The 27,771-nt window shown below is 57.3% G+C and overlaps 2 protein-coding genes across 2 annotated transcripts; both read right to left on the bottom strand.

Moving 5' to 3' along the window:
* Window positions 1-1,715: 1,715 nt before the first annotated feature.
* On the bottom strand, window positions 1,716-27,729 carry LOC139829497 (ribosome maturation protein SBDS-like). Its single transcript, XM_071817160.1, has 3 exons — window positions 27,665-27,729; window positions 24,436-24,600; window positions 1,716-1,851 (listed from the first exon to the last, which is right to left on the bottom strand). Exons 1-3 carry the CDS (start codon window positions 27,677-27,679, stop codon window positions 1,753-1,755), a joined length of 279 nt encoding a protein of 92 aa, XP_071673261.1. The 5' UTR covers window positions 27,680-27,729; the 3' UTR covers window positions 1,716-1,752.
* On the bottom strand, window positions 8,556-12,720 carry LOC139829496 (uncharacterized). The gene is made up of 5 exons (XM_071817159.1): window positions 12,437-12,720; window positions 11,580-11,700; window positions 10,908-11,117; window positions 10,422-10,585; window positions 8,556-10,123 (listed from the first exon to the last, which is right to left on the bottom strand). The coding sequence occupies exons 1-5, from the start codon at window positions 12,718-12,720 to the stop codon at window positions 9,997-9,999; spliced, it is 906 nt and encodes a 301-aa protein (XP_071673260.1). The 3' UTR covers window positions 8,556-9,996.
* Window positions 27,730-27,771: the final 42 nt, after the last annotated feature.

Raw genomic sequence — 27,771 nt, 5'->3', positions numbered from 1 at the left:
GGTCAACCCTGCATATTGGGCCCTCTGTTCCTTTCAGAACGGAATTTCCTATTACAATCACCCTTTTATCTTTCTTATCAGAGGTAGTCTTCAGTTGTGTAGTCAACCGCCTCTTCCTATGTGATCTTGTAGGCAGGTTTGGCACCACCTCCTCACCTACCTCTTCTTCAAGATCCAGGGCCTCAAACCTATTACGGAGGGGCACCTGGGGAGGCAAATCAGGCAGGGAGGGGGGCTGCCTGTGATGCCGAACTGGAATAAGCTTCCAACCCTCATCTTCTTTCAGGTCATTTACCTCTGCCCGACAGCGACAAGGGTGGGGCTGTCTCAGGACCTCCGCCTCTGTCCGGGAGGGCAGGAGGTCCGTCTCCTTTTCGGGGGTACCTCCCTGGGGCCTTTCCGACCGGCACGTAAGGGTGTTACTCCACCAGTCGATGTCCCTTTCGCACTCGCTGATGGACCTCAGCGTCTCAACCTCCTCCTTAAGCTTCACAACCATGTCGAGCAGATCTTGCACCTGCTCACACCTCACACAAGCAGAGTGCTGGCCTCCCTCCTCCGGCAGCAGCAGGCTCTGGCACTCCTTGCAGCCGGAGACCTGAACAGCCACCGTTTGGGACAGAACTTCAGTCTGCGTTGCCACAGTCTTTTTGAGACATGCTCTCCTTCTGGAGGCGACCATGGTCATCAGCGGTCTGGGACGCTGGCAATAAGTCGGTGGGAATGACAAACAACAAGTGCTCTCTGCACCCCGCTGCGCCAGCTGCCACACCCGCTGCGCCAGCTGCCACACCCGCTGCGCCAGCTGGTTGCTCCTCTCTGCACCTGGTGGTCAGCGGCTAGTCGCTGCCCTCCCAAAGGTTTTTTCAAGGCAAGGGGAGGAGGTGTGGTCGCCGTCACCGTGGGAACGCCCCCCGCCACGTCAGCCGCTCTCTCGCAATGGCTACCGGGGCTTCGGGGGGATCGGGACCGCCGGGAGTCGCGCTGTCCCTGTACGTTTCCCTCTGGGCTTTCTAATCTCGGCTAAACCTCGTAGTCGACTGAACCTCGCCGGCTCTGGCTCTCGCTGCGCTGGCTCCGATCAGCTGACTCCAGTCGCCGTGGGACACGTCCCCGCTAAGCTCTCCTACCGTCATCGCTGCTGTCTCTCTCCTCAAAGGAAACCATCACGTTCCGAGGATCGCTTGACATTTTCTTCTCCAGAAAATCCCTGGCCTTCACGAAAATCTGTGAAAGACACCCTGGGTTAATTGTTGAAGGGGAGGAGGGTGTTACAACCCAAGGGATGCCCTTGATGATCCCCTGGGAACAGCACCCTGCAGTGCCCACTGCCACCTGGAGCTGAGCTGCTCCATGGGGCCACCGCCATTCTCCTCACTTGGGACGGGCCATCAGGAGGAGCCTCCTGGCGCGGGTCCCCGAAGACCCCAGCAGGGATGGACACCCCACGTACCTCACTGCTCTCGTCCAGGATCTTGCCCTCAGGGGGCAGGTGGGCCGCCCGCTGCTCCAGGTACTGCCACTTCTGGGCCAGGTACTGGAGCTTCTCCTCCACCCCCCGGGACAGGAGAGAGTCATCCTGGAGACAGAGAGAACAACCTTGGTGGGCAAAATGAGCCACCTGGGGTGACGGTGGCTGCACCAAGTGTCACCGCGCTGTGTCACTGCGCCACCCAGCGCTGGGGGGCTACCTGGCCGGGCACGGTGATGCCGCGCACACGGAAGAGGAGGTGGTCGATTCTGTTCTCAATCTCAAAGAGGAGCTCCTCGTTCTTCAGCATCTGGGCTCGCGACCGGTCCCGCCGGGCCTCTTGCTCCTGCAGTTTCGCCCTCAGCTCCTCCTCCAGCATCCTGCAGCCAACCACAGCCACATGCATACAACTGCACAGGGGTGCAGAGACACCACAAATCCGTTGCAAAAGCTGCTCAGGTTGCAACCCACCCCCCCCTGCCATGAGCAGGGACATCTTCACCAGCTCAGGTTGCTCAGAGCCCCATCCAGCCTGGCCTGGGATGTCTCCAGGGATGGTTCATCCACCGCCTCTCTGGCCAACATGGGACAGGCTCTCACCACCCGAATCGTAACAAGTGATAGGACAAACAGAAATGGCCTCAAGTTGCGCCAAGGGACGTTGAGGTTGGATCTGGGGCACAGTTTCTTCCCCAAAGGGCTGTGGGGCATTGGAACAGGCTGCCCAGGGCAGTGCTGGAGTCACCATCCCTGGAGGGTTGGACAGACGGACATGAGGTTGTCAGGGACATGGGGCAGTGTCAGGGGTGGGTTGATGGTTGGACTCAATGATCTTGAGAGTCTTTTCCAACCAAAGCGAGTCTGTGATTCTATGACACGGCTGTCCCGAGGCCAGCAGCACCTGGTTTTGTTGGGGGCCTGGTGAAACAGGAGCAAAGCCTTCTTCAGCTCCAGATCCCTCAGTTTTTTCTCCAGCTCCTCCTGCAGCTCTTCCTGCTCCTTGATGTACTTCTCCAGGGCCTCCAAGGATGACTCCTGTGCCAGGATCTTGCTGGGGATGTCCTAACCAGGGGACAGCACGAGAACTCAGCCCACAGTGCTCATGCAGGGTGCAGGAGCTGGCCCGTGGCCTCAGGGGGGTTTCTGCACCAGGGACCACCGCAGGCTCAAGGCGTGGAGAAACACAGCTCCATCCTTGCCCACACAAGAGGGGCTCTGGGGGCTCCAGGCCCACAGGAGAGCTGAGAACCAGCTGAGAACCTTCTCCACAGGGTTGCTATCCATCCATCCATCCATCCATCCATCCATCCATCCATCCATCCATCCATCCACCTCTCCCTCCCTCCCCCAGTCTGTGCTGGTACTGGGTATTGCCCTGACCCAGGTGCAGGACCTCGCACTTGGCCTGGTTGAATTTCATGAGGTTCACATGGACCCCTCAGCCTGTCCAGGTCCCTCTGGATGTCACCCCTTCCCTCCAGCGCATCAGCTGCACCATTCGGCTTGGTGGAAAACCAAAACTGTCTTGGGAGTGTCTTGGGAGATGCAGAGACCAGGGAAATGCACCTGGCTTTAGCTCTCTGCCAAGCACATCTGGGGAAACCCTTTGAAATGCTTCAGCCACTTCAGCGGAGAAAAATAACACCCCCACACAGTTGCCAGGCTTTCACTGCTCACGCAGGGACAAAGGACAGCACGGGGACAGCACAGCTCTCACTCCGGAGCTCGCTGGCTCTGACACCCGTGCCTGTTTGGGACAAATATCAATGGGAAAGATTTTGTGCTCTGGGATTCAGGTCATCTGAAGAACACCAGCAAGGAGAACGACTGCCAAAACCTGCACAACGATGTGACCAGCTCCAGCTCCCCTGGGGAAGGAGGCGGCTGGTGCTTGTCCCAGCCCAGCCATGCCATGGGCGACCCAGAGCGGCTGAGAGCAAAGCCTCTTTCCAGGCTCTCTACGCTCTGAGACTGTGGGGCAGGGTCCCATCCAGGGGGTACATGGGGAGAACATCCTGCTCAAGCTCACGGGCAGTAGAGGAAGGGACAGAGGGTTCTGGGTGGCCCCAGAGGAGCCTGGAGCAGAGCAGGGGGCACAGAAACCCAGGGAGGGTCTTGGAGATGGGTCCAGAGAGGATCCAGGTGTACATGGGGAGGGGGAAAAGGATGGGAGGGTGCAGGGAGTGTCACACAGGGTGGGAGTGAGCATGCAGGGGACCAGAGCCGAGCTGAAGGTGCTCGGTGGGGATAGCGGTGATTGAGCAGGGGACAGGAGCAAAGTCCTGCAGAGGGCAACGGAGCTGGAGGGGATTTGGAGGGGTAAAGAGGAATGGGGGAGAACCGGGAAAGAATCTGGGGGGTGGGGGGTGTGAGTACCAGCAGGGGGAAGCACAGGAGCTGTGATATTTGGGATCAGAGGAACTGGAGAGAGGATGCAGAGGGGAAGAGGGATGGGGAGTACCTACAGTGCACAGAGAGGGGGGCAGAATGGGTGTCCCCGTGGTGGGTGGGGGGAAGGCTGGTTTGCCAGTCATCACCCCCCCAACACACAGGCTTCCTATCTGGGGGGTGCTCAGCACAGCAAACAAGCTGGGGCTGCAGGTGGTCCCATCACCCCCACCCCAGACAGCAAAGGGGGAACCATGGCAGCAGCAGGTCTCACCACACATCCAGCACCCATTGGGGGAAATAAAACACCTGAGTGGGGGCAGGTAAAGCAAGAAACCCCCACAGTGGGCACAGAGAACAGGACTGAGCACAACACATCCCAGCGCTGGGGCTGCTGGGCTTAAATTGGTGTCCAGGAGCAGGGGGATACAGGTGAGGATGCTGAGGGTGATGAAAGCATCAGGGTGGGGATGCCCGTGGGAGAGGGTGGTGGGGACTTTGAGGTGCCTGGCGATGTGTGTGTGTGCGTGTGTGTGTGCGTGTGTGTGTGTGTCTGTGTGTGTGTCTGTGTGTGTGTGTGTGTGTGTCTGTGTGTGTGTGTGTGTGTCTGTGTGTGTGTCTGTGTCTGTGTCTGTGCCTGTGCCTCTGTGTGTGTGTGTGTGTGTGTGTGTCTGTGTGTCTGTGTGTCTGTGTGTCTGTGTGTGTGTGTGTGTGTCCAGCCCTGCAGGGGACAGGGGGACAAGCACAGCCCTGTGACACACACGTAGTGGCTGTTGCTGGGTGTCATGGTGTGGGGACCCAGGATCACCCCAACACGCTGCCCTGCGCTGGGGCCGGGTGGGTGCTCCCCCAAACTGCCAGCACCCACTCTTGGGCACCCCCCACTGGCTGCCACCCCCTGGGCAGGCACAGCGGTGCTGGGCTGTACTGGGACCTGCTGGTTCACAGCAGGATTTGCGAGGGGGCTAGGGAGAGTAGTCGGGCATGGCGTGTCTGCGTGCAGCCCTGCAGCGTGTCTGCGTGGAGCCCTCCAGTGTATCTGCGTGGAGCCTTGCAGTTTGTCCGCGTGAAGCCCTGAGGCGTGTCTGCGTGGAGCTTTCCAGTGTATCTGCGTGGAGCTTTGCAGGGTGTCTGTGTTGAGCCCTGCAGCATGTCTGCCCGCAACCCTGCAGCGTGTCTGCGTCCAGCCCTCTGGCGTGTCTGCGTCCAGCCCTGCAGTGTGTCCGCTTGGAGCCCTGCAGCGTGTCTGCGTGCAGCCCTGCTCCATGTCTGCATGAAGCCCTGCAGCGTGTCTGCATGGAGCCCTGTGGAGTGTCTGTCTCCAGCCCTGCAGCGTGTCTGTGTTCAGCCCTACAGCGTGTCTGTCTCCAGCCCTGCAGAGTGTCTGTGTGCAGTCCTGCAGCGTGTCTGTCTTCAGCCCTGCGGCGTTTCTGCGTGCAGTCCTGCAGCGCATCTGTCTCCATCCCTGCAGCGTGTCTGTGTCCAGCTCTGCAGCCTGTGTGTGTCAAGCCCTGCGCTGTGTCTCAGTCCAGCCCTGCAGCGTGTCTGCGTGCAGCCCTGCAGTGTGTCTGCGTGCAGCCCTGCAGCGTGTCTGCGTGCAGCCCTGCAGCGTGTCTGCTTGCAGCCCTGCAGTGTGTCTGTCTCCAGCCCTGCAGTGTATCTGCCTGTAGCCCTGCAGCGCATCTGTGTGGAGCCCTGCAGTGTGTCTGCATGCAGCCCTGCAGCGTGTTTGTGAACAGCCCTGCAGAATATCTGCGTGAAGCCCTGCAGCATGTCTCTCTCCAGCCCTGCAGAGTGTCTGCGTGCAGCCCTGCAGCGTGCCAGCATATAGCCCTGCAGTGTGTCTGTGTGCAGCCCTGCAGCGTGTCTGCATATAGCCCTGCAGCATCTGTATCCAGCCCTGTGGCGTGTCTGCATTGAGCCCTGTGGCGTGTGTGCCTGTAGCCCTGCAGCGTGTCTGAGTCCAGCCGTGCAGTGCGTCTGCGTGCAGCCCTGTAGCGTTTCTGCCTCCAGCCCTGTGGCTTTTCTGCGTACACTCCTGTAGTGCATCTAGTCCAGCCCTGCAGCGCGTCTGGGTCCAGCCCTGCGGCGTGTCTGCGTGCAGCCCCGTGGTGTGTCTGCCTGCAGCCCTGCAACATGTCTGTGTGGAGCCCTGCAGCGTGTCTGCATGGAGCCCTGCAGTGTGTCTCTGTGCAGACCTGCGGCATGTCATCCTGCAGCGTGTCTGCGTGCAGCCCTGCAGCATGTGTGCCTGCAGCCCTGCGGCGTGTCTGTGTCCAGCCTTGCACCGTGTCTGCCTGCAGCCATGGATTGTGTCTGCCTGAAGCCCTGCAGCATATGTGTTTGCAGCCCTGCAGCGTGTCTGCCTGCAGCCCTGCAGCGTGCCTGCGTGGAGTGCTCGAATGTATCTGCGTGGAGCCTTGCAGTGTGTCTGTGTGGAGCCCTGCGGCGTGTCTGCCTGCAACCCTGCGGCGTGTCTGCGTCCAGCCCTGCAGCGTGTCTGCGTATAGCCATGCAGCGTGTCTGCGTGGAGCCCTGCAACATGTCTGTTTGCAACCATGCAGCGTGTCTGCGTGGAGCCCTGCAACATGTCTGTTTGCAACCGTGCAGCGTGTCTGCCTGCAGCCCTGCAACATGTCTGTTTGCAACCGTGCAGCGTGTCTGCCTGCAGCCCTGCAACATGTCTGTTTGCAACCGTGCAGCGTGTCTGCCTGCAGCCCTGCAACATGTCTGTTTGCAACCGTGCAGCGTGTCTGCCTGCAGCCCTGCAACATGTCTGTTTGCAACCGTGCAGCGTGTCTGCCTGCAGCCCTGCAACGTGTCTGTCTGCAACCGTGCAGCGTGTCTGCCTGCAGCCCTGCTGCGTGTCTGGCAGCAGCCATGCTGTGTGTCTGCGTGGTGTCCTGCAGCATGTCTGCCTGCAGCCCTGCAACGTGTCTGTTTAGAGCCCTGCAGCGTGTCTGCATCCAGGCCTGCAGCCTGTCTGCGTGCAGTCCTGTGGTGTCTCTGTGTCCAGCCCTGCAACCAGTCCGTCTGGAGCCTTGCAACGTGTCTGTCTCCAGACCTGCAGCGTGTCTGTGTCCAGCCCTGCACCCTGTCTGTGTAAAGCCCTGCACTGTGTTTGAGTCTAGCCCTGCGGCGTGTCTACGTCCAGCCCTGCAGCGTGTCTGCGTGCAGCCCTGCAGCTTATCTGCATGGGGCAACGCAGTGTATCTGCGTGCAGCCCTGCAGCGTGTCTCTATCAATCCCTGCGGCGTGTCTGCCTGCAGCCCTGCGGCGTTTCTTTCTCCAGCTCTGCAGCGTCTCTGCGTACAGCCCTGCAGCGTGTCTGTCTCCAGCTCTGTGGGGTTTCTGCGTCCAGCCCTGTACTGTGTCTGCGTCCAGCGCTGCACCGCGTCTGCACACAGCCCTGCAGCGTGTCTGCCTACAGCCCTGCAGAGTGTCTGCGTGCAGCCCTGCAGTGTGTCTCTCTCCAGCCCTGCGGCGTTTCTGCGTACAGCCCTGCAGTGCATCTGCATCCAGCCATGTACCCTGTCTGTGTCCAGCCCTGCAGAGTGTCTGCGTGCAGCTTTGAGGCGTGTCTGCGTGCAGCCCTGCAGCATCTGCCTCCAGCCCTGTGGCGTGTCTGCCTCCAGCCCTGCGGGGTGTCTGTGTGCCACCCTGCGGCGTGTCTGCCTGCAGCCTTGCAGCGTGTCTGCCTGCAGCCCCGCACACTGTCTGCGTCCAGCCCTGCAGAGTGACTGCGTGCAGCTGTGCAGCATGTCTGCGTATCGCCCTGCAGCATCTGTATCCAGCCCTGTGGCCTGTCTGCCTGCAGCCCTGCAGCGTGTCTGTGTGCATCCCTGCGGCGTGTCTGTGTGCATCCCTGCAGCGTGTCTGCGTGCAGCCCTGTGGCGTGTCTGCGTGCAGCCCTGTGGCGTGTCTGTGTCCAGCCCTGCAACCTGTCCGCGTGGTGTCCTGCAGCGTGTCTGTGTCCAGCCCTGCAGCGTGTCTGTGTCCAGCCCTGCAGCCTGTCTGTGTAAAGCCCTGCACTGTGACAAGGGTGACAAGGCCCCAGGGCCTGTGGGGAGACACCCCCCGCTGTCATCCACACACAAAGACCCTGACCCGGGGCCCCTGGGCCTGAACAGTGGGCTTGGGCTCGGCTGGGCCTGGGGCTAAGGCCTACCCCACCAGCCTGTCATGGCCACCAGCCCCCCGCGGGCACCGGCGGCTGGGCCAGCACCACCGCTCCTGAGCCGGGAGCCCCAGGAGGTGACGGGGCCCCAGGGTTTTGGAATTTGACAGTGGACTTGGAGGTGCGGGGAGGAAAACTGGCAGCTCCTGCACACCAGGAGGTGCTGTTTTCCATTAAAATGAACCAAATGGCTCATGATGTTCAAAGCCAGTCTGATCCAAAGGACTCAAAAAAGACACTGAGGATAACTGCACGTTCACAGGAGATGGCATTAGATGACCCATGATGGTTTCCTTGTCCAGTTCTGGTATTCAAGAAGGCCCATAAGCAAAGCCAATTTTACCGTTAAAGACGTATTTCGGTCACAACCCCCAGCTACTCACGTGCAGAACCGTTGAGGGCTAAGAGGGAAACGAAGCCCCATCCAGCAGGAAGCCAGCGTTGCCAAGTTTTGAGCAGTGGTGCCTGCTCAGGGCCAGGACACACCTCACCAGGCCCCCATTGCAGCTTGACCACAGGTTTGGGAGGAACCAATAAAGATCTGCTTTATTAAACCCACTGGAGAAAGAGTACAAGGGGTGGCAGGGGAATACACAGTCAAATGGATGGTCTGGGCCATCCAAAACACATGGCGTAGCGGGGGCACCCAAAGAACAAGGGGTGGTCTGGGGCGTCCAAAGCTCTTGTGGAGCAACTGCTACTTTTTGATGGCTTTTTTCTGGCTTTGGATCAGCAGCTGTCAGACCCAGCGGTTTGCAGGTGGGTCTTTACTGAACAGAAGGGAGAGCTGGTGTCAGCAGCCTGGCTGGCCGGCACTGGCGCTCGTCACGCCGGAGGAGGCTCTTGCTGGATGTCTCTCCCGCGAGCCTCAGCGCCTGAGACGGTCTCCTGGCACTGGCCGACGTGGAGTAGATCTGTTCTCCAGAACTGAGGAGTTGAATACAAAGCTCTGTAGTCTTGTATGCACAGAGAGGTGCAGAGCAACAAGTCTGGTCAGGACACATGTGGTGGGATCTGCTGCTGTCTGGAGAGAGCAGGTCCAGGTCCCTGGGATGCAGTCCCACCCTGCTGCTCTCCGTGCCCCCAGGGCTGTCAGGAAAACACCCTCTTTGCCCAGCTCTGGCCTGAAGCTGGCCCACACCCCCTTTTTCAGAGGCGAGCACTCCAAAAGGCAAACACTCAACTGGGAATGCTCTTTCCCCAGTTGTTTTTCACTGCCTGCGGTACCTGGGCCTCCCATTGCTCTGGCTCTTTTTTCCAGGCCTTTGGCGGTGCCACTGCTGCGCTTCTGCTCTATCTTGCTGCACAAGGACTCCCAGAGCTTGCGTGTTTCCTCCTCCGTGCACACGCGGGGCTGCGCCTGCAGGACCACGGCAATGCAGCAGCAGGCAGTGTTAGTGTCCCTGGCAAAGGCTGGGGGGATTTCAGCGCCCCCCCTCCCTCCTGCCCCTTCTTTTCAGCCTCTCCATCAGCCCTGCTTTGCTCACGGTCCTGACTGCAGAGCCTTTCTGCAACAACCCCTGAGCCAAGGGATCGCGGGGCTGAAAGCAACCCGGCTGCTTGCTGTCCCAGACCAGCCTGGCCGCACCGTTGCGCCGTCGCCATTACAAACGCCACCACATCAAGCCTTGGGGACGTACCGGTCCTGCCCTCCTCTCCCCCGCCTTGGCAGGGGGTGCAGCCTGGGGTGCAGCTTCCCGCAGGTGTTGGCTGCTGCCTGCCTCTTTCCCCGACCGTTCCCACCGCAGCACTGCCAGCTCGCTGCAGACACACAGCGGGAAGAGGTGGTGTGAGCACAGGAGAGCGCTCCAGCCGGGCTCCCAGCTGGGCGCCAGCCGCGGCCGCAGGAGCGGCTCTGCCGAGAGGCCGGTGCCAGGAGAAGCGGCTCTCTCCCGCGGGGCTGCGGGGAGCAGGAGGAAGGGACTGCGGGAGAGGAAGCACTGCCCGTGTCCGGAGAGATTTACCACTGGAGCTTGTCCTGCAGATCCAGCTGCTCATCCCTCTCCCCTCTTCTCTTGCGGGCCACCTGCCCCAGGATGCAGGTCACCACCTCCCGCAGGGCCCGGTCTGTCCGTGGGGAAAGGCTCCTGCAACAGCAAGGACAAAGTCTCCCTGACTCTGCAGCTGGGACCGTCCTGCCTCTTCCCACACTCAGCCCCACAGCTATGTGGCCCCATTCTGCCCCACAACGCCCCGGAGGCAGGAGGGGTTTCAAGCCCCTGCTCTGGCCCCTGCCGTGGGGTCTAACCCAGCCCGCTCCCACGGCTGCAGAAATCCCCGGGCGCCCTGTGCAGCCCCGTGGCTCGGGGGTTGGCTACCTGTACCCACCACCACCGGCTCACGCCCCACCGCCCCAGGGCTCGGCTGGAGCGGGCACACTCGTACCGCTTCGGGGGGACGCTGTTGTCCTCAGGGACTGTGGGGGGCTCTTCTCCGGCCTCTTCCCAGTCCTCCATAATCGTCCTAATCTCCAGCAGGTCACAGCTGGACTCGTCTGACTCCACGCTGCTCGAGGAGCTGTCTGAGGAGCACTCGGGGGAGCTGGATTCCTGCACAGGAGGAGACTCTCATACAACAGCCCTGCACCCGGAGGGTGCTGCTTCCCAGCACGCAGACCCCAGAACACTTCTGGCTGGACCACACGGGACGGGGAGAGCTGGGAGAAGGAGCTCAGCAGGCCCTGGGGTGACCTCTGAGTGTCACCAGGGTTTCACTGCAACTTTGCGTCCCCCTTCTTGCTCAGGAAGGGCAGCATCACCCGCCCGGTTCTGCTGCAGCAAGGCTGCTATGACGGCTTGGGTGCCAGGGTACTTTGCAGTCTCAGCCGCCCCACGGGAGAAAGTGCTCTTTTTCTGCAGGAATCCCAAGTACCTGGCTCCTCTGCATCTCCTTTGGATTTTCTCCCTTTCCTTTCACACCGGGTGTCTCCTTTTCTGCCTTGGACTTTGCTTTCATTGCTCTGGCTGACTGCCGTTTACTTTTTTCCCGTACCGCCGCCTCTTTTTCCTTCTTTTCCTCTCCTTCCAGGAATTTCCGGATATGCTTTGGAAGCTGCTCCTCTTTCTTCTTCTCCCGTTTATTCTGGAGGCCGAATGAAATGCAATAGCAGGCAGCATTAGTCTGTCCTGCCACGGCTGAGCTGTTTTCCTCCCTCCCTCCCTTCTCTTCTGCCTTGCTGTCCACACTGGTTTGCTCCCAGGTTCCTGCAGGCTCCACCGAGGAGCCCGTCTGGAATGACCAGGGAGATAAGCCACCACTGGGCTACAAACCAGCCGGCAGCTGGCGAGCCCAGACAAGCCCTGCAGTCACCTGGCTGACAGAAACGGCCTCAAGTGAGGGCTCTGGGGGTGTTTCCAGGCTACTGGAAGTGACAAGTATATTCTCAACTGACAGTGACCCGCCTCCCTTCAAGCAAACACCAAAGCAACTGGTCAGTGGTCCCGTGAACACCCAGTGAAGAATCTTGTGAGCACTGGCACGTGTGGAGCAACGCTGCTCTACAGTCCAGTAGGATGTGCTCCGGCAGCATCCGGTGTCGGGTACCTTTTCTCTCCTCTCAATGGCTCTGGCTATGAAGTCCACTTCTCTGGGTGCAACCAGAGGCGGTAGCTTTCCTTTCTCCTCCTTTTCCTTCAAGCAGCTCCTCTGGATGACCGGTAGCTGCCTGCAAAGACACAACAGGGCGTGTTGGCAGGAGCGCAGGAGGAGCTGGTTCTGCATCCTGTGCTTCCAGGTGGCGCACCTGCTTCTGCAGCAGAACGTGCTCTGCTCGCATCCTTGTGATCAAGTCCCCAGACACAGAGAAGACCCCAAGCTGTCAGCCTCGGATGGGCCCAACAGCCCCCCCTGCAACCCAGGATGCCCAGGTCTCGGCCCTCTCTTGCTGGAGCAACCAGAGGAACAGGGTCCTGTGCCCGGAGATAGCGCTATGCCCTGTATGGGCAGGTTGGGCGCTGGGGACACAGTGTCAAAGGGGGGAGGACACGACCCCACGAGAAGGGCCATCCTGCCACTGGGCTCTCCGTAAGACAGGCGTCAGCGTAGAAGAGGCTCCTGGTTGCTCAGGGCAATCCTCTGCAGTAACTAACTGCAGAACTCTGTTCTCAGCAAACAGAAAGGCCAGGCTCATTTCAACCTGAAGGGAAAGCCAAAATGACCTTCTGCTCCTGGAACGAGCCTTTGCACTTGGCTACTCAAGAGATCTGCACATCGGAAGGGAAGAAAGAAATAGTGGTGCCAGCAGAGTCTGCCAAGAAGCTACAAGACACTGCCATGAGCAAGAAACCATGAGTTAGTGGGACGTGGGAAAAGCGCACTTGGGGTGTTTCCAGGAGAAACGTCTCGCTCCCACAGAGCCCGGAGCAGGGGGTCACGCTCACCCATTTATGCGAGTGTCTCACCTGGCGCGAGGCTCACTCCCCTCAGCTTTCTGACCCTGCTCCGGCTTCACAGTCAGGGCAGGTAACCGATTTGGAGGAAGCCTTGCTCGACGGAGGAGGCGCTTCTCGGCAGCATCCTCTAGAAACGGGAAAGGAGACGGTTCTTCAGAACAGCATCTCGGTGTTGTTCTGGGAACCGGGTGCCACTTGTGTGCCAGTTCCAAGGAGAGTGACGTGCGGGTCTGCTCAGGGCTGTGGTAACACTGGGGAAGGTGGTCCTTTTCATCCCTTTGGGGGAAAGCCATGTTTCCTGGGAGGTCTTAGGCCTTTTCTGACACTGTTTTAACATCCAACGCCCCATGCCTACAGTGCACCGTTATTCCCTGGGGAAGACTGTTTGCATGGCTTTCTCTCATCCGTGTGCTGAAACGGGGGGTTCCATGGGAGATACTCGTGCTGTCCAGGAGTCATTCTGGGGAGGGGAATCATTTATCTCAAGGGAATCCGGCTCTGGGGTTTCTGCATTGGTCCCGTGCACACAGATTTGCTGCTGGGGCAGGTTCACACCACAGGCCATCACCTTTTCCCTTCACACATCCTTTCAGGTCTATCAGCGCTGGCATTTTCGGCACGGTCTCAAGTTGGTACCTGGAAGAGGAAGAAGGCAGCAGGCTGAAGAAAGGACACCACGTTGTTTACCAAGGCAGCCCAACCCGGAGGGACGCAGTAGAAGCTCCAGTGCCTGGAGAGGCCCCGTCAGCCTGTGCCCGTGTTTTTCCATCCTTCCCGTGAGAATGGCCGTCCTCCCACAAAACCCCCTTGCTGCTTCTGGGGAAATGATTCTGCTCATAGTGCACATGGAGAGCAGAATGTTATCTAGTGCTCTGATTTTCTAACACCCTTTCGAATTCTGATCTTGCCCTCCAAGTTCCTTGTAGAGCCTTGCAGATTAACGTTTCCGGACCTAAGAGCAGTCTCTCCCACAGAGGAAAGAAAAGGAGCAGGAGAAACGTAGTGGGAAATGTTGCCTAAATGCATCTCTAGCTCCACAGTAGGACAGATGCATAAGCCGTGCCACTGTCCCACGTTCCTCCAAGTGAAGTCAAACATACCATGGCAGGACGATAACACGTCCAGAAGAGGTCTGGGAAGCAGCGGTGTCATGGCGTGAGATGACTGAGTCCCTCATCTCCGGCATCTGCAACGAGAACAGAGACGGATGACGGGAGGAGCGGACACTGGGAAGGGCCGGCTGCTCGCTCCGCCTCAGCCCAGCGCCAGCAAAGAGCCAGAGCCGCCCAAGGGCTCTGGGCTCAGCAAGCCTTGCTCTGCCTGTGCCTCTGCTCCCGGCCCCCAGAGTGGGGCACGCAGCGCTCCCCGCCATCAACGCCGGCCTTTTCTCGCAAAGTGCAGCTCCTCTGGGGGTGGCTCTTGCAAAGCCAGGCCATTGCACGCCAGGGAGGTGCTCTGCAGAGAGCCTGCTGTGCTCTAGAGCTCCAGGAGCCCAGGTGACTGAACAAGGCATGGTCGGCCAGGGGAAAGCAGCCCCCAGAAAGCATTTCAGAAGCAGCAGGAGTGGGGCTGGGAAAGTGAAAATCCTACCTCGAGAAGAGCTTGCAGCATCTTGCCAGTGCCATTCAGCCTTTCCAAAAAGTGTAAGTAAAATCTCATTTTCATGTCTTTTCCCTGGACAATCAGCATGCCCACGTCCCTCCAGATGATGGCAACGTTCTGCCCGTTCTCTACGCAGGCATGGAAAAGGTGCGTGGTCCTTTCCATGTAGAGCTGCACGGTGCCCTCAGAGACAGCGTTCTCTGAGGCTATCTCAGCATACGGCAGTTGTTCGAAATCTTGATGGCCTGAAAGACAAGAGAAGAGGAACACATGAGCTTGCAGACCTGCTGGGCAGGCTACAATCAAAGGTCTGCAGCCTCCAGGCCCTCGGGCAACACTTTGGTACTGGGCTGTCTGGCTGGGCCAGCGCCTCTGAGGAGACGCTCGGCTTGTCCCTTCCTCTTAAAGTGGACAGTGAGGTACAGAACAGACAGCTGTGGCTTCTCTGATACAGAAAGGGAAACAAAGAGTCTTAGGCATTTGCCTGGAGGAGGTCTAGTGCAGCGGAAAGGGGGAGCAAGAGTTGAAGCATCACGGAACCAGAAGACACCACACCAAGGAAGCTGTGAGGGAACCTGTTGTTGAAGCAGGACAAAGAGAGTGCGCTCTTAGCTGTATTGTCCTCTGGTGATTCTTTAAAACAAACAGCTAGGCAGGGTCCTTTCACAGCCGGCTGGTTTTGTCGAGTGAAGCTCTTGGCAGGACCGCGGTGGGTGGTTGGTACTCCCCTCAGTCACCTCTGGGGAGCAGAGCACCCCTCCCCACCCTGCTCAAGGGCCAGCGCCGCTTTCACGCTGCTTACCAGGGAAGTCTTTGCAACCATAGCGGAGCTCATGGTCCTGCACAACAGCCTTTTCAGGTCGAAACACGGGTCTCTCCACGATCACCAGATCCTGCTCGCTGAGGGCTACTCGCTTTCTGACAACCACAAAAGTCCCGATTCCGGGAATGCGGACAGCCTGGAACAGAGGAGATGGCGGATGGGAAGAAGTCTTGGAGGGGCAGACGGGTGACTTGTCAGAGGAGGCTGATGGCGTTTAGTGCCCTGCCCTGGCCTGAGGCACAAAGGAGCAAGATGGGCTCCTTGGGAGAACACAAACAGGGGCTGCGCTTTTCCCTCTCACCCCCCTTCAGCTACGAAGAACCAAATAGGTGAGGGAAAGCTGACAAACACCCTCTGGCTCAATCAGATAGAAGGCAGGGGGTTCCCACGCTTGGAATAAATCCAGATGTGTCCCAGGCTTCCAGGTTTTCACATGCAACTCTGACGGGGGGACCTTCTTGTACATCTGAATGGACAGAGAAGGTGTCCATGTCACTGTGTGCATTGCAGTGTCGTGCTGGGGCGTTGCTCCTGCTTTCAACGCAGGGGAAGAACAGCTGCACCCCATGGCAAAGGGCTGTCAGGACTTGATCAGCGTTCATCAGGGTGTGAGGGGAGAAGGAGGTAAGGCCCACCTGGTGGAGAGCCAGCTGCAGGCTGAGGTGATACGATATGCTGGCCCAAATCTTAGCGAACTCTGGAAAAACAAGGGAAAGACCTGTCATGCTCTGAGGCAGCAAGCTCAAGACCATTCGGCCCACTCCTGTCCAAGGAGCGATGCATCTTTCACTCAGGCATTTCAGGTGGTCTCTCTCCAGCCCGGCAAGAACCAAAGGACACCTCATGCTGCCTCCAAGGGGCTCCTTTCCTTGCAGGTGCAGCTCTCCAGGGTGTGACCCACTCCCACGGGAAGCCGGCAGTGCTTTGCCATGCCCGCGGGGGCACGGGGCTGTGCTCCACGCGGCTCTCGGAGGCTCAGGGCAGGCCCTGGTGTCTCCCCAGCAGGGGCCAGTTTTGCCGGGTCACATCTCTGAACACACAGAGCCCACATGGCCCACGAGCACCTTCAGCTCTTCCATTCAGACATGAGCTCAGCGTGGGCAATGCCCAGCGCCAGGCAAGGGCAGCCCTTTGGGGTCAGGGGTTTCTGCCTGGGCTGCCCCAGGAAGGCAGGGGCCACGTCAGGAAGGGAACCAGGAGCCCTGGCTGCCACATCAGCCCCTCAGCCCTTTGGGATGGTCAAGCAGGTCCCTCCTTGCAGTCACCACTCCTCAGCAACCACCCCCCACAGTCCTCGGGTTTCCATCCTGATTTCAGAGATGTCCTTGACCCAGACACACATGTGAAATTGGGCCTGAAGGCCTTACCATAACGCTCGAGCTTCTCAATAGTTGGGCTCAGGTGAGGCTGCAAGAAGAGCTGTCTTGCCATCTTAGTTCCACTGCTGCTTCAAGTCAACAACTGCAGCAAGTGGCTGGACAATGGCTTTACTGCTTCTCCTTGTCCTCCTCCTTCTCCTCCTCCTTCTCCTTCTTCTCCTCCTTCTTTTTCTCTTCTCCTCCTCCTCCTCCTTCTTTTTCTCTTCTCCTCCTCCTCCTCCTTCTCCTTCTCCTCCTCCTTCTCCTTCTCCTCCTCCTCCTCCTTCTCCTTCTCCACCTTTCACACTCCTTGGTGCTGTCGTGCTCCCTCTCTCCGCCTTCTCCTCCTCACTGCAGAGCAGCTACTCCAGAGCAGAGCAGTGGCGAGAGCAGCTCTCAGCACTTGGAGTCGACTCGGCCTCACCGGGGTGAGTGGGGCAGATGCTGGTCACGACAGGGAAAGGGGGGCTGTCACCACTGTGATGTCTGGCTGTCCCACTGTGACCTCGGACCGTGTCACAGAGGGGCTGCACACACCTGCCCCCCAGGTCCTGCCAGGGGCTCTGCAGTGGGCAGGGGTTTCTGGGAGCTGCCCCCACCCCACTGTCTCCTGAGCGGGAGGGGTTTCCCCAGGCCGCCCCTGCCATGTCCCCACATGGGGACACCGGGCTGCAAGCGCCGATGGGCTTCCTTCTACCCTTCCCCGCTTCTTCCTGCCTCTCTCACCCAACGTGTCTGCAGCGGGGAGCGCGGCTGCCCTGCCTGGCGCAGCTTTGGCAGGCGATGGCTGCTCACACCGGCTTTGGAGCTGGCTGCAACCGTCTCCCACTGGCTCCGGCAGCACCGGACCTGCTCCCACACGGGTCCCGCTGCAGCTCCCTTTAGAGGTTTCCAGAGATTTCTAAGCTGAGCAGCAGAGGGGACAAACACTACTTGATGATGTCTGCACTCACAGATAACAGAGTCGCAGAATGGTTGAGGTTGGCAGGGGCCTCTGGAGGTTGTCTGGTCCAGCCCCCTGCTCAGTCAGGGACTCCCGGAGCTGGTTGCCCAGGACCATGTCCAGACGGCTCTTGAGTATCTCCAGAGCTGACGACTCCCCAACCTCCCTGGGCAACCTCTGCCAGGGCTCAGTCACCCAGGCAGTAATAACAAACTGTGTCCTGATGCTCTGAGGGAACCTCCTGTGTTGCAGTTTGTGCTCATTGCCTCTGGTCCTGTCACTGGGCGCCTCTGGAAAGAGCCTGGCTCCATCCTCTTGGCACCTTCCCTTCAGGTATTGATGCACATTGATGAGATCCCCCGGGAGCCTTCTCTTCTCCAGGCTGAGCAGCCCCATCTCTCCCAGCCCGTCCCCGTTGGACAGACGCTCCAGGCCCTTCATCTTCGTTGTGACCGTCTGGTGAACTCTCTCTAGTGTGTCAATGTCTCTCTTGTACGGGGTAGCCCAGAACTGGCCGCAGTGCTTCAGGAGTGGCTTCATTCACCAGTGCTGAGGATGGGGGAACGATGACCTCCCTCGATCTGCTGGCAGCAGTCTCACTGTTTACAGAAGCTCTCAGTCACCCTGACTGCCCTGGGAAAGAATTCTGAGGAAACCCCTTGAAATGCTTCGGCCACTTTAGCGGAGAAAAATAACACCCCCACACAGTTGCCAGGCTTTCACTGCTCACACAGGGACAAAGGACAGCACGGGGACAGCACAGCTCTCACTCTGGAGCTCGCTGGCTCTGACACCCGTGCCTGTTTGGGACAAATATCAATGGGAAAGATTTTGTGCTCTGGGATTCAGGTCATCTGAAGAACACCAGCAAGGAGAACGACTGCCAAAACCTGCACAACGATGTGACCAACTCCAGCTCCCCTGGGGAAGGAGGCGGCTGGTGCTTGTCCCAGCCCAGCCATGCCATGGGTGACCCAGAGCGGCTGAAAGCAAAGCCTCTTTCCAGGCTCTCTACGCTGTGAGACTGTGGGGCAGGGTCCCATCCATGAGAGATATGAGGGGCACATTCTGCCCGAGCTCGCAGGCAGCTCTGCTGCACGGGCAGCAGAGGAAGGGGCAGAGGGGTCTGGGTGGCCGCGGAGGAACTTGGAGCAGAGCAGGGGGCACGGAAACCCAGGGAGGGTCTTGGAGACGGGTCCAGAGAGGATCCAGGTGTACATGGGGAGTGTGGCAGTACACTCTCCCCCTACCCCCTGCCCCGCCTCCGCTGAGAACTGATGTGGCAGCTGCATGTGTGCACCCCCCACATCCCCTTCTCCAGCACCACCCCCCTCTCCTGCAATGGGGCAAGCTAATGGTTCTTATTGTGAGACCCAGGCCAGGGTCATTAGTAGGGAGGAGGGGGCGCACATAGCCACAGTAGGGGTGTGCAGAGAAGCCGTGAAGCTTCTAGACCGCCCACAGTCAGATCTGACACGGATATAAACGGGGTCCCGTTGAATGGCCGTTTGTGGTCTTCTCGGAGCTGCGGGTCTGTCTGCCTGAAGCCTCCCCTTAGGCAGGATCTCCACCTAAAGTAGCCTCCCGGGATTGGGTCAGCCTCGTCGCCTCGCTGGGGTGAGCGATAACTTACTAGGTAGAACTGAGCTATTTCCTCACCAGATCAGCGAGTGTATTAAATAATTCCTCGCCGCTTGGGCGGGTGTTTTCCTCATTATAAACCCGTGGATTTTCTTGAATAATTCCTTGCCAGATTCAGGCAAGCGTATATCTGTAATATAATTTCTCACTAAACATGTGGGTGTATTTTTCCTGGGGTTAGAGACTGTAATAGACTTAACGATATATTTGTTAATCAAACTGGTCTAAATGGATATGTTATCAGTGGCTGTGAAACCTGAGCATATAATATTAGTACATGCTGCCATTAAACAATGCAACCTGTATGTAGTCTTTGTAGAAAAAAAACTGTTCCACAGATATGTGTAAAAGCCTAATTTAGCGTACCCTGCAGAACATTCGGAAGAGGCTGACAGAGAGAAGGGCTCAGGGTCATTAGGAGACGGGAGTGCCGAGGCGCCAGTGAGCCGCTGGGTGCCCGCGGCCAGTGTGGGGGATCTTTGGAGGCTTCAGGGGCACCCCACAACCGGTGTGGGGGTGCAGAGAAGCTTCTAGAATGCCTAGAGTCAGGTCTGATCAGCCTATAAAAAACGGGACTCTCGTCGAGACTCCGCCCATTGTCGCGGGTCTCTCGGAGCACGAGCGAGATGCTGCCGCCGAGAGCCCTCCTCCCCGGGATGGAGACTCCGCTTGCCTTGCCGCCACGGGTGTGAGTAAAACGGCTCGCAGGATTGCGAGTATATTTATACTTTCCGTGCACATTTGCACCTGTAACTTCCCGTGCTTAATATAAGCACGTATAAAATTATTTGCTCGCATAATCGCGAGTGTATTTATACTTTCCGTGCACATATGCATGAGTAACCTTCTGTGCACATTTGCACACGTATAAAATTATTTCCTCGCATAATCGCGAGTGTATTTTCCTCCCGTGCTTCCATATAAGCACGTGTAGTATTCCGTGCACATTTGCACGTGTAAGTAAATTAACCCTCGCAGGATTGCGAGTGTATTATAAATTTACCCTCGCGGAATCGCGAGCGTACACTTTCCGTACTCACTACGAGTACCTATATCCCTTTAAGAATAATCCCGCACCGTGTTCAGGCAAGCGTGTACTCCTCTGGGCCTCAGGGGCGGTTCCGGCATTGTTTTGGGTGAAGCCACGTGCATGCACACTGTGGACCTCCTGTTGTACTAGTTGCTGCCCCTTCATAATTTTCCTCAACTGATACCCGAACCTATATTTAAGTCACTTTTGGAGTGCTAAAACCCTGTTTCTCACCGGTTTAATAAAAGTTGTTTTGGACCCTCTTGTCCCTTAAACTAATCTCGGGGTGCATTCCGTGACACGCTGGCTTTCTTCTTGCTTTGGATCAGCAGCTGCCCCTCCCTCTTGATGTCTTCCCAGGTGGGGACGTGCTCGTCATCTTCGTCATCAGATTTAGAGGATTCTGGAGGAGGGAACAGAGAGAAACGGGCTGGGGAGGGTCTGCAGGGCCACTTCTGCTGTGCCCATGTCACCAGGGAGAGCCAGCACGTTTTGGAGGGCTGGTGACATCACAGGGAGCTTTCCTGCCAAGCCCTGGCTCTTCCTGCCCAGCATCCCAGGCTGACCTGCAGGGCCTGGCAGTGCCGCTGCTGTGGCCCATCCCCAGCTGCTGGGGCTTCCCAGAAAGGTCTGGAGCCACGCGGTGCTGGATACAGCTCCAGCTTCATTCAAAACAGGTGGCAAGCTCAGAAACTCAGTGGCTCCTCCAAGAGTATCCAATGGGAAGAGGCCACAGACAGACCCCAGCACTGGTTGTTCTTCACAACCAGGTGATTTCGAAGACAAGGCTCTCCCTCCTTGCCCCACAGCATCTTTTCTTGTTCCTTCTGTGGTTTGATGCTCACCACCCCGCCAGCTGCCTTCGTGCTCCCACATCCCCACCTAAAAGCACCACCCATGCTCAAAGCCTTGGAGACAGCCCCAAGGTCTGGAGAGAACTCATGGGCTGGGCTCTGCTGGGACAGGAGAGACAGGCGAGGATGGTCACAAATCCCAACAGGCAGGGGCAGGGACAGTCGCCGTGGGACACGTCCCCGCTAAGCTCTCCTACCGTCATCGCTGCTGTCTCTCTCCTCAAAGGAAACCACCACGTTCTGAGGATCACTCGACATTTTTTTCTCCAGAAAATCCCTGGCCTTCACAAAAATCTGTGAAAGACACCCTGGGTTAATTGTTGAAGGGGAGGTGGGTGTTACAACCCAAGGGATGCCCTTGATGTCCCCCTGGGGGACACTTGGGATGGGCCATCAGGAGGAGCCTGCTGCGGGTCCCCGAAGACCCCAGCAGGGATGGACATCCCACGTATCTCGTTGCTCTTATCCAGGATCTTGCACTCAGGGGGCAGGTGGGCCGCCCGCTGTGCCAGGTACTGCAGCTTCTGGCCCAGGTACTGGAGCTTCTCCTCCACCCCCCGGGACAGGAGAGAGTCATTCTGGAGACGGAGAGAACCACCTTGGTGGGCAAAATGAGCCACCTGGGGTGATGGTGGCTGCGTCAAGTGTCACCGCGCTGTGTCACTGCGCCACCCAGCGCTGGGTGAATACCTGGCCAGGCACGGTGATGCCGTGCAGATGGAATAGGAGGCGGTCGATTCTGTTTTCAAATTCAAGGAGAAGCTCCTCGTTCTTCAGCAGCTGGGCTCGCGACCGGTCTCGCCGGGCCTCTTCGGACTGCAGTTTTGCCCTCAGCTCCTCCTCCAGCATCCTGCAGCCAAGCACAGTCACATCCATACAACTGCACAGGGGTGCAGAGACACCACAAATCCGTTGCAAAAGCTGCTCAAGTTGCAACCCACCACACCCCCTGCCCTGAGTAGGGACATCGTCACCAGCTCAGGTTGCTCAGAGCCCCGTCCAGCCTGGCCTGGGATGTCTCCAGGGACGGGGCATCCACCACCTCTCTGGCCAACCTGGGCCAGGCTCTCACCACCCTAAGCGTAACAAGTGATAAGACAAACAGAAATGGCCTCAAGTTGCGCCGGGGGAAGTTGAGGTTGGATCTGGGGAACAATTTCTTCCCCAAAGGGCTGTCAGGCATTGGAACAGGCTGCCCAGGGCAGTGGTGGGGTCACCATCCCTGGAGGGTTGGACAGACGGAGATGAGGTTCTCAGGGACGTGGGTTAGTGCCAGGGCTAGGTTAACGGTTGGACTCAATGATCTTGAGGGTCTTTCCCAACCAAAATGAGTCTGTGATTCTATGACATGGCTGTCCCAAGGGACATACAGGGATGGTGACTCCACCACTGCCATGGGCAGCCTGTTCCAATGCCCGACAGCCCTTTTCAGGAAGAAATTGTCCCCTATATCCCACCTAAAACCTCCCCTGGTGCCAGTTGTTTCAGGCTCTTGGTCTGGTCTTTGCACTCTGGCCAACAGAGAAGCCACAAAACGTGTTGAAGACTTCTCTCTGACAAAGCTGGACTCCATTTTTCCATCTCAGTTTTTGGAGAATCCGGTCTGTGGCCTGTTTGCCAGATGCAAGGGAACACTGAGATGCTTTAGCTGCCTTGAAAGGAGGGGAAGAGCAACGACACGCAGCAACACAGGAATTTCAGGTCTCCTGAAACTGTTAAGTTGTGAGCAGAAGATAAAGGCCCACTGCTTTATCATGAGCATTCCCTGAATGTGTTCAGACACCGCATCCCAACTCCTCACCATGTCTGTGAGGCGAGGAGAAGACGTCACCCCACCAGCGAGCTCCTGCCCGGGAGACAACACTGGGTGCAATCGGACTGACTGCCGCTGTCTTAGCCTGGCCCAGGAGAGGCGGCCGTGGAAATGGATGTGACAAGTGGCAAAAAGGTACAGGAGCGAGTGGGAAGACACCAGAGGCAATGCCTGGGTTTCTAGAGTAAGAAAACACCAAAATACAACCAACCAGGAAGGCAGTGGCAGGGTCAGGAGCATCCCTCAGCCAAAGTGACCCCTGAGCCACACAGGACAGCCCTGCCTGGGACAGCCTGCCTGCACTGGGCAGGGGAGCTGCATGGGGCACAGTAGGGCACTGTCCCCACCCCATGGGGGCCATGGGGCAGTAGAGCCCATGTCGGGGCGTCCCCAAGATGGAGGTCATAAAATCATTGAATTATTTTGGCTGGAAGAGACCCTCAAGATCATGGAATCCAACCATAACCCACCCCTAGCACTAACCCATGTCCCTGAGAACCTCATCTCTGCATCTGTCCAACCCCTCCAATGATGGTGACGCCACCAGTGCGCAGGGGAGCACACACATTCCCAAACACTGGAAAAAGAAAGGTTGCACGGTGCCCTCCAATATAGGAAAATTAATAATGTAAGGAATAAATTAAGAAATGCAGGGGAGGGAAAGGGCTGATGCCATTGGGGTTTCATTAGGTGGCAGGTGGGGGGGTGACACAGCCCAGGGAAGGAAAGGAGAGATTTCCTCTTCTGCCCTGAGAGACCCTTATTCCTTCCACAACAACCACTGCCAAAGGCTTGACAGGAGCTCCAGCGCAGTTGTCTGCAGCCGCTGCCGGTGAGAAACCTAAAATAGGACATGGGAGAATTTGCACGGGAGCGTTCACCACGCGGAAATATCTCTGCCCTGGGAGGGCTGAGGTTGAGTGCGTTGGAGGTTTGTTTTTGTTTTCAAGGATGTGATCAAAATCACATGAAATGACACACAACGAAGGATAGGCACAGGCTGGGACTGACACTGGAGCCTCAGCATCAGGTTTTATCGCTCATGGAGAAAGGGAACCAGGCTAAATCAGCCAGCTGGAGGCCAAAACAAGCAGCTCCTTTGGCTGTTCTGGGACGGGAGATGCAGGCAGGGCCACCAGTGTGGGGTCTGTCCTGGAGCTGCAAGGGTGGGATGTGGGACGAGGCAGCCAGAGCTGCTTCCACACAAGGAGGCACAAACATCTGCCATTTCCAGGTTGGTTTTAGGAGGGTTAATATATGTGTGGGTCAAAACTCACCATCACATCGCCTGCGTTGGCATTGCCAGCCACAGGTTGGGTTTTAGCATCGTTCTAAAATGCTGGAGGGCCTGAGGCAGCACTGGTGACAGAGGGACAGACCCCCTGGGGTCCATGTCTGTCTTGCGCTGGGGACCCCAGAGCTGGACTCAGTTCTCTGGGGGGCCCCAGGAGAGCAGAGCAGAGGGGGAAGCATCCCCTCCCTCCACCTGCTGGTGATGTGGCCCAGGACACACTTGGCTTTCTGGGCTGCAAGAGCACACTGCCAGCTTATGGCCCTTTTGTTACCCACCAGCCCTTCTCCACAGGGTTGCTGCCCATCCGTCTGACCCTCCCTCCCTCCCCCAGTCTGTGCTGGTACTGGGTATTGCCCTGACCCAGGTGCAGGACCTCGCACTTGGCCTGGATGAATTTCACAAGATTCACATGGACCCCCCAGCCTGTCCAGGTCCCTCTGGATGTCACCCCTTCCCTCCAGTGCCTCGACTGCACCACTCAGCTTGGTGGAAAACCAAATGTGAAGTGTCTTGGGTGATGCAGACATCAGAGAAAGGCATCTGGCTTTAGCTCTCTGCCAAGCACAGCTGGGGAAACCCTTTGAAATGCTTCAGCCACTTTAGCAGAGAAAAATAACACTCCCACACAGTTGCCAGGATTTATCGCTTACAATTTCTAACTGTTGGTGGAAATCTTCATTCTCAATCACTTTAATCAGCACCTTGAGCTTCTCTTTCAGTTTCTTCCCCTCCCTTGCTGGAAGAATAAATCGCAGCCTCATGTGAGCACGTTTGATTTGCATGGTCTCCTTTAACTGTCTGATCACTTCCAGTGCCTACAAAGGTGTTAAAAACAAAGAGCATTTACACACCTGCTTGAAAACCATCACACAGACCAAAACCTCAAATCCTTCGCATCAGCTTCTGACACTTTTGTCAGCGCTGCAGGGAGTTTGCTCGAACAATGCTTTGGTAGATTAACAAGGAAAGGCAGAGTTCTTGTTATTCGTGATCCCTCCAACGCTTAAAAAACCCATCTGAAATCTTAAATAGCACTTATACTGCAAACCAACATGTGGCTCAGATGCAAGGCCCGATCTATTACCTCAATCAAACTAAAGGACAAAACTTTTCTTTCTGTTCCAGGCGTATCACTGTTGCTGCTTTAATTAGTTTCTTTCTTTCTTTCTCCCTTCCCTGAATTGTTAGAAAACAAACTGCACGAGTTTCAGCAGCTGTTTTCATCCAGCATTCAACCACCGGCTGGATGAAGAATCACTCTGCAGAATTCAGCCCCCAGGGCTTTGCTGATCCCTCTGTGGCTGCAAACAGAGAAATTACACTTGAAGCCACCACCTCTGACCTGAAACCGATTTTGCAAGAAAACAGACCTGCTGCTTCGTGCTCTTGTTTGGTTTGACGGAGTAGTGAATGTCCTTCACGGCTCTTTCTATGACGATCACTGTGTACGGCCTCTTTGTTTTGGGATTCACGCATTTGTCAGCGACAATGGTCGCGATGTCTCTAAACATCTACTCCAGCTGCGTGTGCCGTTCTTTGTCCGATACCTGCAGCTCTCCTTCTGTTAAAATCTGGACAGTAAATAACTAAAAAAACCCAGTTAATAAATGTCATGGGTTTGACTACAGAGTGAAAAATCTAGTAACTCTGTTAAATTTAACAATTGCTTGAATGGTTTGGTCAGATGTGAAGTGGATAAAAAAATAACAGTATTAATAATGTATGTCATTATGACAGACAGCACGGAGAGACTTCAAAGAAAAAACTCACCACAGAAAAACTACAAAAAAAGATGCACAGATTTCCTTGAATTCACAACAAGCCCACAGTTCATATCCTACCAAGAAGGACTAAGAAATTAGATCTGTTCTTAACATTTCATTGGACTTCCCCAAGTGAGCAACTGTCCCCTTTGCATCCCCTGCATCCTTAAAAATATACCTTAGGTGAGAAACTCTTCAGCACTGGTAATTCTTTTTTTTTCTGTGTCCACAGACATCAGTGTATAAAAGCTGTATATTCTACAGAGTATTCAGAACTCTTTTCAGCTAAATACATATAAAATATTCAAGACTTGGAGCACAAGTGTGATGGGAGCAGCTGAGGGACCTGGGGGGTTCAGCTGGAGAACAGGAGCTGAGGGGAGACCTTCTGATCTCTGAACTGCCTGAAAGGAGCTTGGAGCCAGGGGGGGTCGGGCTCTGCTCCCCAGGAACAAGCGCCAGGAGCAGAGGAAACGGCCTCAAGTTGCCCCAGGGGAGGCTGAGGTTGGATCTTGGAACAATTTCTTCCCCAAAGGGCTGTGGGGCATTGGAGCAGGCTGCCCAGGGCAGTGCTGGAGTCACCAGCCCTGGAGGGGAACGTCTTCTCCAAGCTTTTATAAAGCTGCTAACCGCGAAGTGGTTGAAACCTACCATCTTACAGATTTCTGTTTGGTCATCCGTCACAAATGCTTTAACAAGATCATCTTTCTTTGCCACCTGGCCTTTGAAAATGTTGACAAACACTCTGTGTGTCTGCAGGACCTCATCAAAATCTTTCTCCCTAGAGATTAGGGCACGGTTAGAAAATTTGTGAAGTCAACAATATAAAAAAGAACATGAGTTTTTAGCAAGGAGGAACAACCTGTGCTGCCAACGAGCCTGGAAACTTCTACTCCTGAGATGTAACTCCCCAGGAAAGCGCAGGGCACTGCCCTGTGCCCAAGGGCGCTCCGCGTACCCGGATTCACACAGATCCCACCACCTTCCTGGGCTGGAGAGCCGCGTACCACAAAAGCTCCCCGGCTCCACAGACAGGCCCCACCTGGGCCTCTCCCCTGCCACAGCTGGGTGCCCACACGGGGCTGCCCCACAAAACTGGGTCATAGAATCACAGAATGTGCTGACTTGGAAGGCACCTACATGGATCACAGAATAGTTTGGCTTGAAAGGGGCCTTCCCAGCTCCCCCAGTGCCACCAGGATCATGGAGTCCAACTCCCGTCCCTGCACAGGACACCCCACAGGTCACCTCGTGTGCCTGAGGACATTGTCCAGTCTCTCCTTGAACACTGCCAGGCTTGGGGCCGTGACACCTCCCTGGGAGCCTGTTCAGTGTCCAGCACGTCTGGGTGAAGAACCTTTTCCTCATGTCCCACTGACCCTCCCTGGCACATCTTCTGCCATTCCCCAGGCTCTGTCACTGTCACAGAGAAGAGCTCAGCCCTGCCCCTCCTGCTCCTGCTGAGGAACCTGCAGCCCATGAGCTCTGCCCTCAGTCTGCTCTGCTCCAGCTGAACAAACCCAGGGACTTCAGCTGCTGCTCAGCCGGCTTCCCCTCCAAACCTTCACCAGCTTAGCAGCCTCCTCTGGACACGCTGCAGTAGCTTTGTCTCCTTTTCTCCTGTGTCCCCAGCCTTGCACACAGTGGATGCTCCAGGTGAGGCCGCCCCAGCGCAGAGTAGAGCGGGACAATCCCCCCCTGCCCGCCTGGCCGTGCTGTGCTGGGTGCACCAGGACACGGGGCCCTCTTGGCTCCAGGGACACCGGCGGCTCACGTTCAACTTGCCGTCCACCAGAACCCCCGATCCCTCTCCATGGAGCTGCTCTCCAGCAGCTCGTCCCCCAGTCTGCCTGTACAGCCGGGGTTGGCTCAGGTGCAGGATCCGGCACTTGCTTTTGTTGAACTTCATGTGCTTGGTGATTGCCCAGCTCTGCAATTTGTCCCGGTCCCTCTGCAGGGCCCCTCTGCTCTTCAGAGTGTCCAAGGGAGGTCCACACAAGCCCCCCCCAGCCGGGCCCCACACGGGCCTGCGCCCCACACGGGCCTGCGCCCCACACGGGCCTGCGCCCCACACGCCTCCCTCCCGCCCTCGGGCAGGCCCCGGGCCGGCACTCACGCTCCGCTGCGCCATCCCATGGCCTTGTTGCGGTAACAGGCGATCCCGAAGCGCCTCCCGGCGCTTTCCCCCTGGTTGGTGGCGGTGAAGACGGACACGGCGGCGGC

The sequence above is a fragment of the Patagioenas fasciata genome, chromosome 19, assembly GCF_037038585.1.
Source record: "Patagioenas fasciata isolate bPatFas1 chromosome 19, bPatFas1.hap1, whole genome shotgun sequence".
NCBI classification, from domain to species: Eukaryota; Metazoa; Chordata; class Aves; order Columbiformes; family Columbidae; genus Patagioenas; species Patagioenas fasciata.
Note: the sequence above shows the minus strand (reverse complement) of the source record. Positions and strands in the feature narration are given on the sequence as shown.

Bases quoted from the DNA above. Each gene is read 5' to 3' on its own strand.
- LOC139829497 (XM_071817160.1), bottom strand. The intron at 1,852-24,435 runs GTAAGCGATAAA...GGTTGGCTGCAG, and splicing joins TCCACCAACAGTTAGAAATT to GATGCTGGAGGAGGAGCTGA.
- LOC139829496 (XM_071817159.1), bottom strand. From the start codon at position 12,720: ATGGCTTTCCCCCAAAGGGATGAAAAGGACCACCTTCCCCAGTGTTAC. The intron at 11,701-12,436 runs GTGAGACACTCG...GTGTCTTTGCAG, and splicing joins GGGAGTGAGCCTCGCGCCAG to GCAGCTACCGGTCATCCAGA. The intron at 10,586-10,907 runs GTACTTGGGATT...CCTCCTGTGCAG, and splicing joins AGGAGATGCAGAGGAGCCAG to GAATCCAGCTCCCCCGAGTG.